The following is a 19,305-nucleotide window of genomic DNA, read 5'->3' on the forward strand; positions in this document are numbered from 1 at the left end:
ATAAGAGACCACAATTATTATCCCACACAGTATGGGCAATATAGTTGCCGGGGTGCAATGATCACACGCTGATCAATGATTACACAATGCCTGGTGGATCTATTCTGGAGCAGTCAATAGGAGCTGGAGATTCTGAACACAAACTGTTTTTATGGCAACGCCCAATAAACACGTGTGACATCAGCTTCCGACCAATCAAATTCTGAAGTGTAACAAAACCAGTATTGTGACATTACATACACCAATTGACCACTGACTGAGTTCCTCCTCACAAAAGGGAAGAGAACTGAAGACTCACTGTCTTGATTGTGAACACTCGGTGAGTTCAACTGACCATATGAATGTCAGACTTTTTCCCAGATGGTATCTCGTGAAGATGGTAGCCTTTTAAAAAGTAGGGATTCGATTTATGGGAAATCAGGGGGGCAGGTGGACATGGGAGCAAATGGACCTGCAATTCATCTGTGCTAAGGACGACAACGAGAGCATGTTACATTTTGAGACAATGACATTCTCAACAAGAGTTTCGGCCACAAGCCTGTCCCCAATCACCCTTACCCGAACACTCTAACCCTCAACGTTATCTATCCAATTATAGCCAGAGGATCATTTGCAATGACTTCTCTTCCCACTTCCACACCATTATCTCTGGTGTACTTGGCCCCTCCTATTTTGATAATTCAACAGCCTGGAGTACAACAGGACCTCCATTTCATAGAACAACTCCAGGAAACCTACGATGCCCTTTTCTTTGTCAGGGTGGCATGGTAGCACAGTGGTTAGCACTGTTGCTTCACAGCTCCAGGGTCCCAGGTTCGATTCCCGGCTTGGGTCACTGTCTGTGTGGAGTCTGCACGTTCTCCCCGTGTCTGCGTGGGTTTCCTCCGGGTGCTCCGGTTTCCTCCCACAGTCCTGAAAGACGTGCTTGTTAGGTAATTTGGACATTCTGAATTCTCCCTCTGTACCTGAACAGTCGCCGGAGTGTGGCGACTCGGGGCTTTTCACGGTAACTTCATTGCAGTGTCAATGTAAGACTACTTGTGACAATAAAAATTATTATTATTTCTCATCTACGTGCACCTCGGTCACATCATCTAAAGGTCAGTCAGTCGCATGTAGTCAATAATGCAAAGGTGGATGCGCAGCTCCAGAAGATAAATGGGTTGCAGGGCCATGGTAGATTTAAAATGCTGATCATCAGTGATCTGAGTGAAACACAGAGGAGCTGGATGGGCTGAATGGCCTCCTGCTCTGACTGTGGCCCAACAGCGGAGGATTAGGAGATATTGCCCTTTTAAGAGGCGGGGCAGGTGCGGGTGACGTCAACGCGATTGACGCGCGTGCGCGGTAACAGGTGGGATTGTTTGAATCGACCAATCAGGAGCGGCAGGAGGGGCGGGACCTTGTCCCGCGGCCAATGGCAATGAGAGGCGCCTCTGATTGACGTGGGCATCTTCCAAAATGGCGGTGAAGCCTCAGCAATGTTTCCCGCCCATCCAGCTGGCCGTGTGCTGCCGGTTATTAGCGGCTGATACGCGCACAGGGAACGGGCTGAGCCGACATGCTGTCCAGCCACCTGACGCTGTTACCGCAGATTCACCACATTGGGCTGATTGACGGAGAGGTGGGCCAATCGGCTGTGGCGCTTTCGCTCGTCCCTACATGACCCCATGATTGACATATTCGCCAGCGAATAGGCTCGCCGCGAGGTTTGACGACGGCGGAAGAGGCGGGATTTCCGGCGGTTTGTGACGAAAAGGAGTGAACGGCGCCGCCTATATCCGGGGACGGGACGGTTGGTAACCAATCAGGCGGGCGGGTGTGTGTGACTGACGGGACGGTGGGCGGGACACCCGAATGGAACAATTGGCGGGCGGGCGGCGGGCCTGATTGATGTGGGGCACGGCCAATCCGATCGCGGCCGGCTTGGGGGGCGGGGCCTGGCCTACTCGAGTTTGGTCCGGGTGCTGCCGCGAAGGGAAATAATCCGGTGCGCGGCGGGGACGGAGCGAGGAAGCGGCGGCCGGAGCCGGGAGCGGCGGTGGTGAGCGGAGTGAGAGGTGAGTGAGGCCCCGGCTCGGCCCACTGACTGCACTGGGCCTCGGCTCTGTAACCCATCCGGGAAAGTGGTTCGAAAGGCGGCTGTGAGAGGCGAGTGCGGCCCGGGAGGGGGGCTGACCGGCCCGGGACGGGGCCTCTCCGGTCAGGGACGGGGCCTCTCCGGTCACCAAAGCCACGTTCCCGCCAATAGACGCGACCAAAGCTGGCGGGAGTCCCCGCCGCTGAAAAGAGAGACGTCCTACCGAAGTTTTTCATCCGGGAGTTATCAGGACAAACACAAGAATGCCACATTTCAAACCACTGAAGCAAGTGGGACTGTCGGAGCCCCCCTCCCTCCCCCGGGCCAGACAGAATCATCCTAAAACACACACCGTTTGCTGTTCCAGCAACTTTTTAAAAAATATTCTCTCCTGTAGTCTTGTTGTGATTGTTTGAAATTCGTCATTGTTCAGTTTGTCCTAAAGCGGGCAATTCTTTGTCGACGTCTTCTTTTACCTTCGGCCGTACTCGCGCTTTAAGTGCTGCCGAGCGACTGTCAAGGTGGCCAACAATATGTGATGGTCACACAATCCTAAAGGGAATTCCGGCAGAAACTCCTTTCCCCTGAGAATGTGGGAGTTGCTGCCACAGGAAGTGGCTGAGGTGAATAGTGTGGATACGTGCAAGAGAGAAGATGGATAAACCAGGAGAAAGGAATGTAAGGTGACGGAACGAGGCGTGTGTGGAGCCTAGTTGAGCCAAATGGCCTGTTTTTGTGTTTTTAATGGGTCCCCTCCCGAACCTTCCCCTCCTGACATTGGCTCATTATTGCGTGGAAAAACATTTCAAGGGATTGGTGACATAATCGGAAGTAAATGGATGTCGAGCCAGGTGTGGGATCAGTAAAGGAGCTTGCCGGCAAAGCCATGAGATTGCCAGAGCTTAGGCAGCGGAAGACTAGCCAGCTGTACGGTGAATGGACTGTACAAAAGGCCAAAGTAAAAGGAATGAAGAGTTTAAGACCACTCCTGGAGTGTATAGTCACAACACACACACACAGCAGTGTCTCGATGAGTTTTAATATATAAGGGAGCCTGTATCCCCAATTGTTGTCCCCCTCAATGTCTGTGAATGAGTTCTTGAGGATTTAGTAGTTCACTCATCATGTGGAGTATGAGCACCGATTCCTGAAGATTTTTATGGAATTGACAGGGAAGTTGTGTTTATGTGCAAGTGTTGTGTGAAATTTTTTTTAAAAGCTCATCGAAATGAGGTGATTGTACTTGGCCGTTTCCCTAAGAGATGGGAGTTGGAGGGAATGTTCAGTTTACAATATTACCGCACTTTGCTGTTGTAAATATATCCTTTGCTGCTGTCCAGCTGAGATCTTCGTGCACTCTGTAAGATTGAGTTTTATGTTTGTGGTGAGTTCAATCGTTGGCATTTCCTACAGTTAAACGAAGCGAAGATTGAAACCATTGTCTTCGGTCCTCACCGCAAACTTTGTTTGATGAGGTGGGTGGGTGTCAGATTTTGGTCCGTTCCTTCCAATATTAGCATTTGGGACGTAGAACACAGTGCAGAAGGAGGCCACTCGGCCCATCACGTCTACACTGACCCACTTAAGCCCTCACTTCCACCCTATCCCCGTAACCCAATACACCCAACATGCACGTCTTTGGACTGTGGGAGGAAACCCACGCAGACACGGGGAGAACGTGCAGACTCCGCATAGACAGTGACCCAGCGGGGAATCGAACATGGGACCCTGGCGATGTGAAGCCACGGTGCTAACCACTGTGCTACCGAGCTGCCCGGAACCTGGCCTCCACCTGGGCCTGTCAGAAACATTTTAAATAGTTGGATTCCTGTGCTCATTGAATGACATTGGCTCCCAATTCAGCAGCATTTTTATTTTCCATTCCTCAAGTTTAAATCCCAACATGGCCTCATTCCTACATTTGTCTGTGACCTCCTCCAGTCGCTGAAACTCTCCCAGACTACTACAGCTCTCCAATTTATTTTATTTGTTCTTGGAATGCGAGTGAGCATTGTGACAACGCTCGCATTTGTTGTCCAGTCACCCAGACTCGAAACGTTAGCTCCCTTCTCTCTCCACAGAGGCTGTCAGACTTGCTGAGATTGTCCAGTATTCTGTTTATCTCCGATTCCAGCAGTAATTTGCTTTTCATATTTGTTGACCATCTTTAATTGTCCCCCAGCACATAATGATGAACTGCCCCCTTGCTGTTTGGGAGGAAGTTTCAGAATTTTGACTCGTTGACGAAGGAACAATGATATATTTCCAAGTCCGGATGGTGTGTGACTTGGAGGGGAATGTGCTGATGCGTTCTCCTTGGTCTGCTGCTCTTGTGGTGGATGAAGTGTCGATCAAATGGTTGCTTTGTGCTGGATAGTATTTGGTTGTTGGTGGTAGTCGGCTGGAGGTTTTCTTGCCTATGATTGACCTGATACCGTGAGACTTCATGGGAGCTAGAGTCAACTCTGGTGGGTCGGTAGTGCCAGAGTGCACATGAGCAGAAATGGTGATGGTGAAATTTAGGAATTGTACGGTCTGATTCCTTGAGCATGATTACAGGCTGTTGATTAGTCTGTGGGACAGTGCTCCCGATTGTGGCACAAGCCCCCAGGTGTTGGTAAGTACTTTGCAGGGTCAAGAGGACTAGGCTTGTCATTTTGGGTTCCTCTGTCGATGCCAGCTAGCCGGTCCCGTTTTATTATTGTGCATCTCTTCTATCCCATTGTGAGTGGCCTGCTGGGCCAAAGTGCAGTTCAGTCAACCACTTTACTGTGGGTCTGGAGTCACATGTAGGCCAGACCGGGTAAAGACATCAGTGAACCAGATGGGTTTTTACAACTATCGATGGTGGTGGTCACGGTCGTGAAATTCACTTTTATGTTCCAGATGAGTGAATTAATTGAATTTGAATTCTCTCGGACTTCCGGTAGCGGCCATGTCGGACTAGGCCGCATACACGGCAGCTCCTGCCGGGATTGGGATTTCAGACCTTTAAACGGGGCGGCATCGGCACTTCGAAGGCAAATACCGGCGTGGGAAAGGACGCTGGATAGGTTCCCCTCAGTGCTGTATGGAGGGAACCAGGAACGGGATCGTGAAACGAGTGATTGCGGGGAAGAGAGCGGAGCAGGTCCGGGAGGACAAAATGGCGGCCGGCGCGGACCATGAAACGTGGGCCCAGTGGTCGAGAGAGCAGCAAGAGTTTCTGAGGAGCTGCTTCGCAGAGCTGAAGACCGAGATGCTGGCCCCTATGAAGGCCTCCACGGAAAAGATGGTGGAGGTTCAGAAGGCACAGGAGATCAAAGAGGTGGTGGAGGTTCAAAAGGTACAAGAGATCGAAGAGGTGGAGAGGAAGGTATCTGAGAATGAGGACGAGATCCTGGGCCTGGCGGTCAGGATGGAGGCGCACGAGGCCCTACACGAGATGGCAGGAGAGACTGCATGACCTCGAATATAGGTCTCGGAGTCACAACCTGTGGATTCTGGGCCTCCCTGAAGGCGTGGAGGGGGCAGAAGGTGTGGAGGGGGCAGACGCGAGCACGCGTGTGACTGCAATACTGGGGACGCTGATGGACGCGGGGGCCTTCCTGCAGCCCCTGGACCTGCAGAGAGTTGTTGTGAGGAAACCAAGGGCGAATGAACCACCGAGGGCAATGGTGATAAGGTTCCACTGCTTTACAGACGGGGAGCGTGTCCAGTGTTGGGCAAAGAAGGAGCGGAGCAGTAAGTGGGAGAATGGCAAGATTCACATTTACCAGGACTTGGGAGCTGAGCTGGCGAGGAGACGTGCGGGTTTCAACCAGGCTAAGGTGGCCCTCCACAGCAAAGGGGTGAAATTCGGGCTCCTGCATCCGGCGAGACTTTGGGTAACGTACCAGGACAGGCACCATTACTTTGATAAGCCGGATGAGGCGTGGACATTCATTAAGCACGAAAAGCTGGACTTGAACTAAGGGGCAACTGCACGTGGGTGAAACGCGCTGGCGGAGATGTGTAACCGGGTGCTGGCCTGGTGTAAGATTGTTAGTAGAATTTGTTTGTTTGTTTTTCTTCCTGTTTGTTTTGTTTTGTTTCGGGGGGGCGGGGTAACGCCCGGGTTTTGTTGCCCGGTGCACGGAAAGGATCCTGATGGCATTTGCCCTCTTACCCTGTGGGGGAGGGGGCGTTGGGGGCCCAAAGGAGGAGACAATAGTACGGTTGGAGATAGAGGCAGCCGGGGTCAGCATGGGTCAGCTGACTTACAGAAGCGCAGTGGGGGAGAAATCAGTGCTAAGCGGGTGCTTGGCATGGGGGGCTGGGGAGGGGGGCTGAAGGGGTGCTGCTTTGCTGACTGAAGAGGTCCCGTGTCCTCTCGCACTTAAAGGGATTAAAGGCGGACGTAGCCATGCTGCAGGAGACGCACTTAAAACTCGCTGACCAAACGAGGTTAAGGAGGGGATGGGTGGGCCAGGTGTTCCACCCGAGGCTAGACTCAAAGACCAGAGGGGTGGCAATTCTGGTTCGTAAACGGGTGGCGTTTGAGGCAGGGAGCATCATGGCGGACAAGGGGGGCAGTTACATAATGGTGAGTGGCAAGCTACAGGGGGCCCGGGTGGTATTGGTGAACGTGTATGCCCCGAACTGAGATGATGTGGAATTCATGAGTGCATGTTGGGAAAAATCCTGGACTTGGAGTCAAGTAACTTGATCGTGGACTTTAATACGGTCTTGGATCCGGCTCTGGACCCCGGTCTAAGTCCAGGTCGGGAAAGAGACCGGCGGTGGCCAGGGCCCTGTGGGAGTTCATAGATCAGATGGGGGCGTGGACCCGTGGAGATTTGCGCTGCCATGGGTGAAGGAGTTCTCCTTTTTCTCCCACATCCATAAAGTCTACTCGCGGATTGACTTTTTTGTGTTGAGCAGGGCGTTAATCCCGAGGGTGGAGGGGGCTGAGTATTCGGCCATTGCGGTCTCGGACCATGCCCCGCATCGGGTGGACCTGCGACTGGGGGCAGAGCGGGGGCGCAGTGCCCTCTCTGGAGACTGGATGTGGGGCTGCTGGCGGATGAAGAGGTGTGGGGGCAGATGAGCATTCAGAACTATGTGATAATGAATGACACGGGGGAGGTAACAGCAGCAGCGGTTTGGGAGGCTATGAAGGCCATCAGACGGGAGTTAATCTCTCTTGGGTCCCACAGAGAGAAGAGGGTGAGGCTGGTGGGAGAGATGCTTCGGGTAGACAGCAAGTACGTGGAGGCCCCTGAGGGGGGGCTGCTAAAGGGGCGCCGGAGGTTACAGACAGAGTTCGATTTTCTGACCACGGGGAAGGCACAGTTGAGGAAAGTGAAAGGGGCAGTCTACGAGTATGGGGAGAAAGTAAGTAGGATGCTGGCGCACCAACTTCGCAGGAGAGAGGTGGCGGGGGAGTGAGGGATAAGGAGGGTAATACGGTGTTGAGCCCAGAGAGGATCAATGAAGTCTTCAAGGAGTTTTATGGGAAGCTGTACGAGTCAGAACCCCCGAGGGGAAGTGAAGGGATGAAGCAATTTATGGATCGATTGAGGTTCCCAAGGGTCGACCAGGATCGATGGAGGGACCGGGGGCCCCGATTGAGTTGGAGGAGATAGTTAAGGGACTGGCAAGTATGCAGTCGGGCAAGGCCCCGGGTCCGGACGGCTTTCCTGTAGAATTTTATAAGAAGTTCTCGGAGCTGCTGAGCCTGCTCCTGCTAAGGACCTTTAACGAGGCAAAGGATAGAGGAACCCCCCCAACGATGTCACAGGCATTGACCTCGCTCATTATGAAGAGGGAGAAGGATCCGCTTCAATGTGGGTCCTACAGGCCGATATCGCTCCCGAATGTAGATGCCAAATTGTTGGCAAAAATTCTGGCTACCAGAATAGAGGACTGCATCCCGGGAGTGATCAAGGAGGACCAGACGGATTTTGTTAAGGGCAGTTAACTGAACACAAATGTGAGGAGGCTCCTGAATATTATTATGATAGCCTCGGAGGGAGGGGATACAGACATAGTGGCTGCAATGGATGCAGAGAAGACCTTTGACAGGGTGGAGTGGGAGTACCTGTGGGAAGTGTTGGGTAGGTTTGCATTCGGGGAGGGATTCATAGGGCGGGTCAAGCTACTATATCAGGCCCCATTAGCGAGTGTGTCCACGAACCGGCTGAGGTCGGAGTATTTTAGGCTGTACCGTGGGACGAGGCGGGGTGCCCCCTATCCCCATTACTATTTGCCCTGGCAATTGAGCCGTTGGCCATAGTGCAGAGAACTTCGAAGAACTGGGGGGGGGGGGGGGGGGGGAGCACTGGGTTTCCCTCTACGCGGATGACCTGCTATTGTATATTTCGGTCTCACTAGAGGGGATGGGGGAGGTCATGCGGATACTGGGGGACTTTGGGAGCTTCTCGGGGTACAAGTTGAACGTGGGTAAAAGTGAGCTGTTTGTAATCCACGCTAGGGGTCAGGAGGAGAGTCTGGGGGGCTCCCGCTCAAGATGGTCGAGAGGAGCTTTCGTTATTTAGGTATACAGGTGGCTAGGAACTGGGATGCCCTACATGGGCTCAACTTATCTCTGCTTGTAGAGCAGATGGAGGGAGACTTTAAAAGGTTGGACATGCTCCCGCTTTCTCTGGCGGGAAGAGTGCAGACTGTGAAGATGACGGTCCTTCCCAGATTACTGTTCGTCTTTCAGTGCCTCCCCATTTTCATCCCCAAATCCTTCTTCAAGCGGGTGAACAGGATTATTATGGGATTTGTGTGGGCAAACAAGACCCCGCGGGTCAAAAGAGCGTGGGTGGGGGGGGGGAAGAGGGCTGGCACTGCCGAACTTCTGCAGCTACTATTGGGCGGCTAATGTGGCCATGATTAGGAAGTGGGTAATGGAGGTGGGGGCGGCGTCATGCAAAGGCACCAGCCTAGGGGCACTAGTAATGGCACTGTTGCCGTTCTCGCCGGCACGGTACCCCACAAGCCTGGTGGTGACGGTGGCACTGAGGGTCTGGGGTCAGAGGAGGAGGCACAGGAATGAGGGGGCTTTTGTTTGGACCCCGATATGGAACAATCATAGATTTGCTCCGGGCAGGATAGACGGGGGGTTTCCAAGGCTGGTAGAGGGAAGGCATTAGAAGGATGGGAGACCTGTTTATAGATGGGATTTTCCCCAGGAGGAGAAGTTCGGCCTGCCCCTGGGAAATGCTTTCAGATACCTCCAGGTCCGAGACTTTGTCAACAAACAGGTGGAGACATTTCTGCGGCTACCCCCTCGAAGGACACACGACAGGGTTGTGTCTGGCATCTGGGTAGGAGAGGGGAAGGTGTCGGACATAACCAGGAGCTGCAGGAGGCGGAGGAAGCCTCAGTGGAGGAGCTGAAGGGCAAGTGGGAGGAGGAGCTAGGCGAGGTGCTAGATGAGGGCCTGTTGGCTGATGCCGGGGGAAGTGTGAATTAGTCCGCATCATGTGCCAGGCTCAGTTTGATTCAGTTTAAGGTGGTGCACCGGGCTCACATGACGACGGCAAGAATGAGCAAGTTCTTTGGGGTGGAGGATAGGTGTGTGAGATGTGCAGAGAGTCCGATGGACCATGTCCATATGTTTTGGGCATGCCTGGTGCTTAAAGAAGTCTGGCAGGGCTTTGCGAGGGCTATGTCCAGGATTTTGGACCAACAATAGCGATCTTCGGGGTGTCGGATGATCCGGGAGTGCAGGAAGCGAAAGATGCCAAAGTGTTGGCCTGGAGACGGATCTTGTTAATGTGGAGGGACTCAAAACCTCGAGCATGGAGACCTGGGTTAGTGATATGGCTGCGTTCCTCAGCCTGGAGCGAATAAAGTTTGCCTTCAGAGGGTCCTTGCTGGAGTTCTCCCGGCGGTGGCAACCTTTCCGTGACTTTCTAGGGGAGCAGTAAAGTGTCAGCAGCAACTGGGGGGGGGGGGTTCAGGTGTGGGGAATTGCCTATTTAATGTATATTTGAGTTTTGTATAATGATAACAGCCATTTAGTTTTGTTAAATATATTTTGTTTATTTTTCTGTTATGTGAAAATTCTGGTTGAAAAAAGCTTTAGTAAAAACATTTAGAAAAAAAAAATAATTTGAATTCTCTAGCTGCTGTGGCGAGATTAGATGTCATGTTTCCACAGCATTAGTCTGGGCACCTGGATTACTCAATATCATTACCAATGGGAATAGTCGTTAGTGGGAGCTGTGCATTGTCCTAAACTCTGAAATTACTTCTGTAATCTCCTGCAATACCTCAATTTCACCTTTCTCAGTTCCTTCAGCCACCTCTGCATTAATCTACCGGCTCAGTGTCTGTCCAGCTTCTCTCAGGCTCTTGCTTTGGTTTTCAAGGCCTGAGGTATTTGGAAATTTGGCAGCAATGTTGAATTCTAGAGTGTATCGGTACTAGGAAATGTTCTATTGAACCCATTTGCTTTAATTTGACATAAGAAATAGGAGCAGGGCTGAGCCTTTCCGATCTATTACAATATTAGGCGGGAACTGAAGAACCTAGGTTGGGGGCGGATGTTTGAGGATAGAACATAGAACACTACAGCGCAGTACGGGCTCTTCGGCCCTCGATGTTGCGCCGACCTGTGAAAACATCTGAAGCCTATCTGACCTACACTATTCCATTTTCATCCATATGTCTATCCAGTGAGCACTTAAATGCCCTTAAAGTTGGCGAGTCTACTACTGTTGCAGGCAGGGCGTTCCATACCCCTACTACTCTCTGAGTAAAGAAACTGCCTCTGATATCTGATTGATGCAGTAGGGCAGTGGATGTTGTCTATATGGACTTCAGTAAGGCCTTTGACAAGGTCCCTCATGGCAGACTGGTACAAAAGGTGAAGTCACACGGGATCAGGGGTGAGCTGGCAAGATGGATACAGAACTGGCTAGGTCATAGAAGGCAGAGAGTACTAATGGTATGGTGCTTTTCTGATTGGAGGGCTGTGACTAGTGGTGTTCCGCAGGGATCAGTGCTGGGACCTTTGAAGTTCGTAGTAAATAAATGATTTGGAGGAAAATGTACCTGGTCTGATTAGTAAGTTTGCAGACGACACAAAGGTTGGTGGAATTGCGGATAGCGATGAGGACTGTCAGAGGATACAGCAGGATTTAGATCGTTTGGAGATTTGGGTGGAGAGATGGCAGATGGAGTTTAATCCGGACAAATGTGAGATAATGCATTTTGGAAGGTCTAATGCAGGTAGGGAATATACAGTGAATGGTAGAACCCTCGAGTATTGAAAGTCAGCGAGATCTGGTGTAAAGGTCCACAGGTCACTGAAAGGTGCAACACAGGTGGAGAAAGTAGTCAAGAAGACATACGGCATGCCTGCCTTCATTGGCTGGGGCATTGAGTATAAGAACTGGCAAGTCATGTTGCAGCTGTATAGAACCTTAGTTGGTCCACACTTGGAGTATAGTGTTCAATTCTGGTCGCCACACTACCAGAAGGATGTGGAGGCTTTGGAGAGGATGCAGAAGAGATTTGGCAGGATGTTGCCTGGTATGGAGGGCATTAGCTATGAGGAGCGGTTGAATAAACTCAGTTTGTTCTCACTGGAACGACGGAGGTTGAGGGGCGACCTGATAGAGGTCTACAAAATTATGAGGGGCATAGACAGGGTGGATAGTCAGAGGCTTTTCCCCAGGGTAGAGGGGTAAATTACTAGGGGGCATAGATTTAAGGTGCGAGGGGCAAGGTTTAGAGGAGATGTACGAAGCAAGGTTTTTTTTTTTTACACAGGGTAGTGGGTTCCTGGAACTCGCTGCCGGAGGAGGTGGTGGAAGCTGGGACGATAGTGACGTTTAAGGGGCATCTTGACAAATACATGAATAGGATGGGAATAGAGGGATATGGACCCAGGAAGTGTAGAAGATTTTAGATTAGACGGGCAGCATGTTCAGCACAGGCCCTGAAATAAGTGCTGTTGGGTGAATTGGAAATTCTGAATTCTCCCTCTGTGTACCCGAACAGGCGCCGGAATGTGGCAACTAGGGGCTTTTCACAGTAACTTAATTGCAGTGTTAATGTAAGCTTACTTGTGACAATAATAAAAGATTACATTGTCACCTAGCTTTGTATTGTCAGGAAACCTGGATATCAATTAACATCAAAGTTCATCTCGATTGTAAATAGCTGAAGGCCCAACACTGACTCTTATGGCAGTCCGCTATTCACAGCCTGCAAACTTAAATTGCACCATTTACACCTACATAGTAAGAAGTCTTACAACACCAGGTTAAAGTCCAACAGGTTTGTTTCAAACACGAGCTTTCGGAGCACTGCTCCTTCCTCAGGTGAATGGAGAAGGAGCTGCACTCCGAAAGCTCGTGTTTGAAACAAACCTGTTGGACTTTAACCTGGTGTTGTAAGACTTCTTACTGTGCTCACCCCAGTCCAACGCCGGCATCTCCACATCATACCCCTACATAGGAAGCATTCACCAATCCTCTGTCCATACTAATGTATTACATTCCGTGAGCCCTTATCTGGCGTCTTATCGAATACCTAATGGGTTACAATGCTCTACTTATGACTTTTTAAACTACAGCCAGTCACTCCCAGTAACGCATCTGAACAGGCAGGCTGCAAGATTGGAAAGAGAAGTTTTGTGTTTTTCATGCACCAGAGGGAGACTCCGTTGATGTTTCACCCCTTACACTGAAATCCCAGTGACCATGCTGTTTGGAGTTTTTGATTCTGCCCAAACATGATTCTAGGTGATTGATTTCCATTTTTCTCCACAGTCGCCTGCGATCTTGGTAATCTGGCAAGATGTTTAATAAGTCGCAGTTTGGCACGCCCACCTTCGGCAACACCAGCGGCTTCACCGCGTCGGCATTTGGACAAAGTAAGTTGCCTCTTTCTACATTTTTTGTTTTTGGGAGGTGGCAAAGTGAGCATTGACCATCCGCCGTCGACACGCCACTGGTGAGAGAGTAAAGTTACCATTTAGACCAGAGCAGGTAAGGACAGCGGCTCTCTTCGCTGAAAGTATTAGTCAGCTGGGTCTTCACAACAGTCCAGTGGCCTGTCAGTTATTCTGAAATCAGTGTTCCCTGTCCACTGTACATGGCATGGCTGCAACAACCTGGGCCTCTCGGGTTTCTTCAGCCGCCACATGATTCTGCACATGTGCTGCTATGTGCCGGATATAAATACCCCAGCGTACTGAGCTACCCACATCACACACAGTGAAAACAGTAGTGAGGGGAAGTTGTCTGGGATGTCCGTTCTTTCGTAAGCATACAGCACCAACGGGATATTGGGTACAATAGGTCCAGAGCCCCTCCATCTCACCCATTCAGGAAAGCCTTGTATTCATTTCCTCCTCCTGCCATTAAATGCATGGGTATTTTTACATGGTGTGTGGCTTAGCAGTGGAATACTGAGACAGGCCGCAGGCGCCGCTGGGTTTTGTGTTTTTGCAGATGTGTTCTGAACTGTGTTGTTTGCAAGAGCAGGGTAGACCAGCTGGTCGAGGGGCTGAGTGACAAGACATCATTTCACTGTAGGTTGTGGAGGTTTTGGGAGCGGCTGAGTAACACGAGGAGCAGTGAGTGAATTTCTGCCCCTCCTGGGACTGGCTGGCAAGGCTGCCCGTCCCCAGTTGCCCTGAGAAGGTGGCAGTGGGCAGCTGGTATGTTTGATGCAACCAAATGACTTGTTAAACTCCATCAGAAGGAACTTAAGCCAACCATGTTGGTGTGTGATTGGTGTCAGTAAGCCCAGACTGAATAAGGACATCAAGTTCCCTTCCCTTAAAAACACAAGAAAGGAGCAGGAGGCGACCATTTGGCCCCACTGGCCTGCTGTGCCAGACAGGAAGATTGGGGCTGATCTTGTACCTCAACTCAATTTCCCATCCTGACCCCAAATCCCATCATTTCCATAGTGCCCAATAAAGAGGCTGGTTTAGCACAGTGGGCTAAACAGCTGGCTTGTAATGCAGAACAAGGCAGCAGCGCAGGTTCAATTCCTGTACCGGCCTCCCCAAACAGGTGCCGGAATGTGGCGACTAGGGGCTTTTCACAGTAACTTAGTGAAGCCTACTTGTGACAATAAGCGATTATTATATTATTATAATTCCAACCTGACCCCAAATCCCATCATTTCCATAGTGCCCAATAATCATTCAATCTCTGTTTTGAATATACTCAGTGATTGAGCATCCACACCTCCTGAGATAGCGAATTGCAAATAAATTTCTCCTTGTTTCTGTCCTAAATGGCTGACCCCTTCTTGTGATAGTGCGAGGTGGGGAAGGGACGTAGACCCTTTCTTGGCATCTATCCTGTCCGGCTATCTCAGAAACTTGTACGTTTCAATGAGATCACTCCTCGTTCTTCTAAAATCCAGCGTGTATCGGCCCATTCTACTCCCATCTCTCAGCCCAGTAAATAATCTTCTGAACCTTCATAGGCAAGTCGATCCTTCCATGGATAAGGGGACCAGCCCTGAGCACGAAAGGACATGAAGGATGTTGACATTTTGGAACAGTCCAGTCACTTCCTGGACACTTGTCCTGAAGCCAGATTTTCTGTCCAAATTTATTTAAAATTGAAATTCTCAAACTGCCTAACTGGTAAAGCGGGCAGCATAATCAAAGATCCCTCCCACCTGGCTTATTCACTCTTCCAACTTCTTCCATCGGGCAGGAGATGCAGAAGTCTGACAACACGCACGAACAGACTCAAAAACAGCTTCTTCCCCACTGTCACCAGACTCCTAAATGACCCTCTTATAGACTGACCTCATTAACACTACACCCTGTATGCTTCATCCGATGCCGGTGCTTATGTAGTTACATTGTGTACCTTGTGTTGCCCTATTATGGATTTTCTTTTATTCCCTTTTCTTCCCATGTACTTAATGATCTGTTGAGCTGCTCGCAGGAAAATACTTTTCACTGTACCTCGGTACACATGGCAATAAACAAATCCAATCAATCAAATTCATTCTCTGAATTAATAGTTCAATGATGTAACCACTACATCGTATCTATCTGGCAATCTCCTCACTGCTCCTGGGGAATGGGTCAGGTTAAAGGGTTCCTTTTAGTGAGTGCCCAGGTTGAAAAGAGTGTGAAGTGGAATTAAGCTAAATCTGCCAGTGTTGTTGCCAAGGCTGGACTTGTGTCTGTAGAAGATTGGAGTGGCAAGGCAAGTTTAGAACTCTTTTCACACTCCATCTTTCTTTCCTGGGTCCCCGTCTCTCCTCCACTTACCTTCCACTGGAAACACTTTCTCCTTATTTATTTATCGGAATGCCGCTATTTAAACTCCCCTTAAACTTCTTTGCTCTAAGGAATAAATCCCAGGTTTTTTTTTGAATTCTCGACATTGGACAGTCATGGTTGTTGAGATTGGATTTGATTTATTGTCAGTATGGGAATATTGTCACGTGCCGATTGCTGGATTCTTGGATACGAAGGTGCTGGTCAGATTTGGGGATGGGGTAGGAAAGGAGATGATGTTGAGGATCCGCCATAATCCTTTATTAAATGACGGAGCAGACTGGAGGGAGTGTGTGAGAAGCTCCTCCTATATCTTCTCTGGTCCCTAAACCTAAAGGCCTGAGATTTCCTGTTTTTCAGACACGGCTACCCCAGGGTTTGGTGGATTCGGTGCAACAACGGCCGGATTTGGCGCAGCCACGAATGCTGGTGGTGGACTCTTTGGAAACACTCAAAACAAACCAGGTAAGGAACAGATTCCCGTTCGACTGCTTCCTGCTAAGTTTTGTGGTTCAGTAATTTCTGACCATGGACCCCTCAAAAGAAGCATTTCTTTTGTGAACCTCTGGTCATTCCAAATAGCTTTCCTTTGTTTAAATATTCATTCATGTTATGTGGGCGTCGCTGGCTGGACCAGCATTTATTACCCAACCCTCACTGAAAGATTTGTTTCTCAGGGGTCTGTTTGCAGGATTGAAGGAGCTGGAAGCGAAGTATGGGCTGGAGCAGGGGGAAATGTTTAGATACATGCAGGTTTGAGATTTTGCCAGAAAGGAGATGCAGAACTTCCCGGAGGAGCCGGCCTCCACATTGCTGGAGGAGGTGCCGACGACAGGGGGACTGGAGAAGGGGGTAGTGTCAGCAGTTTACGGAGCTATTTTGGAAGAGAAGGCACCACTGGAAGGGATCAAGGCAAAGTGGGAGGAAGAGTTGGGAGAGGATATGGAGGAGGGGTTCTGGTGTGAGGTGCTCCGGAGAGTAAATGCCTCCACCTCGTGCAGGAGGTTGGGGCTGATGCAGCTGAAGATGGTACACAGAGCACGCCTCACGAGGGCAAGGATGAGCCAATACTTTGACGGAGTAGAAGATGTTTGTGAACGGGGGGGGTGCTAATCATGTTCATATGCTTTGGTCCTGTCCAAAGCTAGAGAATTACTGGGGTGTGCTAATCACGTTCATATGCTTTGGTCCTGTCCAAAGCTAGAGAATTACTGGAAGGAGATTTTTAGGGTAATTTCTAAAGTGGTGCACGTGACCTGGGCCCCCGGGTGGCCATATTCGGGGTGTCGGACCAGCCGGGGTTGGAAACTGGTGCGGAGGCAGATGTTGTAGCTTTCGCCTCGTTGATCGCCCAGAGGCGGATCCTGACGGGATGGAGGGCAGCCTCTCCACCCTGTGCCCTGGCGTGGCGGGGGGACCTGTTGGAATACTTGACTCTTGAGAAGGTTAAGTTTGAACTGAGGGGTTCTCCAATTTATGGGCATTATTCATCATGCACATTCAAGAACTGGATGACATCGAACATTAGTTGGAAGGAGGGGGCTGTGTATTAAGGGTGACAATGAGTGATTCCTAATTCCTTTTTGTCATTTGTTTGTGTGAACATGCGGGATAATGTTTGGGGTTTGGTCGGAGGATGGGATCGTTATTGATATGGGGATTGACATTTGTTACTGATTACAGTTTATTGTTAGTGCGTGTAAATGTGGGAGAAAATGTGAAAAAGGAGGAGAATAAAGAAATATAAAAAAAATAAAAATAAAAATTGGTTGGCTGTCAAAAAATAAAATAAATTATTACCCATCCCTAGTTGCCCTTGAGAAGGTGGTGGTGAGCTGCTGCCTTGAGCTGCTGCAGTGCCTGAGCAGTGGATACACCCTCAGTGCTGTTCAGTTCAGCCAACGACGTTGAAGTGTAGACATTATTGTAATGTAGGAAAGCTAGCAACCAATTTGAGCACAACAAAATCATTAGAATGGCTGTGGCACAGAAGGGGGCAATTCAATCCGTCATCTACGTGCCGACCCTCTGAAGGAGCAATCCAACTAGTCCCATTCCCCTTTTCCCAGCCCTGCACGTTTTTCCTTGACTGATAACGATCCAGTTCTCCTTTTGAAAGCCTCGATTTGAAACTGCCTCATCACCCTTGGGCGGCATGTTCCAGATCCTGGCCGCTCGCTGGGTTAAAAAACCTTCTTCTCGTGTCCCCCATTGCTCCTTTTATCGGTTACCGTAAAACTGTCTCTTCTTCGTTCCTCGATTCTTCCACCAATGGGAACAGTTAAGTTGATCTTTTCTCTACACCTTGCTATAACTGTAACATTATATTCTGCAGTCTCTCCTTCCTTCCCTATGTACGATATGCAATGTTTGTACAGCATGCAAGAAACAACACTTTTCACTGTATACTAATACATGTGGCAATAATAAATCAAATTAAAAAAAAAAAAAATTTTCTCTCTCCACTTTGTCCAGACTCCTCAAAACCTCATCATACCTCTTTTTTTTTTAATCTCAACCGTTCCCAAAGAAAACAGTCCCAACTTCTCCAATCTATCTACATAAGTGACATTTTCAACCCCTGAGACCATTCTCATGAAACTTTTCTGCAATTTGTCCAATGCCTTCACATCCTTCTGAAATGAAAATCGCTTATTGTCACGAGTAGGCTTCAATGAAGTTACTGTGAAAAGCCCCTAGTCGCCACATTCCGGCGCCTGTTCGGGGAGGCTCGTATGGGAATTGAACCGTGCTGCTGGCCTGCCTCGGTCTGCTTTCAAAGCCAGCGATTTAGCCCAGTGTGCTAAACCAGCCCTTAAAATAAATAAAAAAATTCTTAAAATGCAGTGTCCAGAACTGGACCCAAAACTCGACCTAAGGCTGAACCAATGATTGATCCAGGGTTCACATAATCACCTTGTTATCACAAACACATACAAATGACCAGGACACCTTTTGGTGTTATGTTGCAGATCAGTATTGCCAATGGGAAACAGCAGCTAAATCCATATTTTGTTTAATGTCAGAGTTTAGGCCCTTCTGCACATTGTGTCAGCCATCAAGCATCTATCTATTCTAATCCCAATTGCCAAGGTGCCAGCTGTGGGTAGGAGTCTTGCCTCTCAAATCAGAAGGTTGTGGGTTCCAGTCCCACTGCAGGGACTTGAATACCCACTATAGGCTCTCAGTGCAGTAATTAGGGAGTCCCTCTACTGTCAAAGAGGCAGCCTTTTGGATGAGGCGTTAGACCATGGCCCTGTCTGCCCTCTTGAATGGATGTAAATGATCCTCCGGCATTGTTTGAAAGAAGAGCAGGAGATTTGTCCTGTTCTCTGGTCAGTCCCTCAAACATGTGCAAAAAACAGATCATCACTTTGGTTTCTGAGAGCTTTTCTCACAAAGCACAAACTTGTCAACTGCACATCAGACTTCCTCTGTTGTCAAGCTCACTAACAGTGTGGCGCTTTTCTTTCCAGGAGGGCTGTTTGGCTCCAGTAGTTTTGGGCAGCCGGCAACATCATCCACCAATGCCGGCTTCGGCTTTGGCACAGCAACGTCCAACAGCCTGTTTGGGGGCGCGAGCACCGGGGGCCTCTTCTCCAATCAGCAGAGCAATGCCTTCACGCAGAGCAAGCCTGCCGGAGGCTTTGGAAGTAAGTATGTCTTTTGTCAGGCATTGGAGAGCAGAGGAGGCAGATTTAACTTGGGCTTTACTGCTTGATGCTCCCGGGGAGTACTGAGTTATCAGAGCCACACGGTGTCTCAAATCTGCCCTGGTTTAGATAGCACAGTAAGAAGTCTTACAACAACAGGTTAAAGTCCAACAGGTTTGTTTCAAACACTAGCTTTTGGAGCGCAGCTCCTTCCTCAGGTGAATGGCGAGGTATGTTCCAGAAACATTTATATAGACAAAGTCAGAGATGCTGGACAATGCTTGCATTGTGAGCATTTGCAGGTAATCAAATCATTACAGATCGAGGGA

At 49.6% G+C, this 19,305-nt stretch overlaps 1 protein-coding gene across 9 annotated transcripts in view; it reads left to right on the forward strand.

Moving 5' to 3' along the window:
• The first annotated feature begins 300 nt into the window (after positions 1–300).
• Positions 301–19,305, forward strand: part of nup98 (nucleoporin 98 and 96 precursor) — a 126,345-nt gene continuing 107,340 nt past the window's right edge. For 3 of the 9 annotated variants that reach the window (XM_038819059.1, XM_038819058.1, XM_038819060.1), the window contains exons 1-4: positions 1,919–2,060; positions 12,835–12,938; positions 15,684–15,788; positions 18,800–18,976. In XM_038819059.1, coding sequence (XP_038674987.1) covers positions 12,863–12,938; positions 15,684–15,788; positions 18,800–18,976 — 358 coding nt within the window. In that variant the 5' untranslated portion in view covers positions 1,919–2,060; positions 12,835–12,862. Of the gene's footprint in view, positions 320–1,453; positions 1,796–1,918; positions 2,061–2,629; positions 2,764–12,834; positions 12,939–15,683; positions 15,789–18,799; positions 18,977–19,305 lie in introns of those variants that run through there. The other 6 variants (XM_038819053.1, XM_038819061.1, XM_038819057.1 and 3 more) reach the window with 5 other exon arrangements.

This window comes from Scyliorhinus canicula, chromosome 14 (genome assembly GCF_902713615.1).
Source record: "Scyliorhinus canicula chromosome 14, sScyCan1.1, whole genome shotgun sequence".
Classification (NCBI taxonomy): Eukaryota; Metazoa; Chordata; class Chondrichthyes; order Carcharhiniformes; family Scyliorhinidae; genus Scyliorhinus; species Scyliorhinus canicula.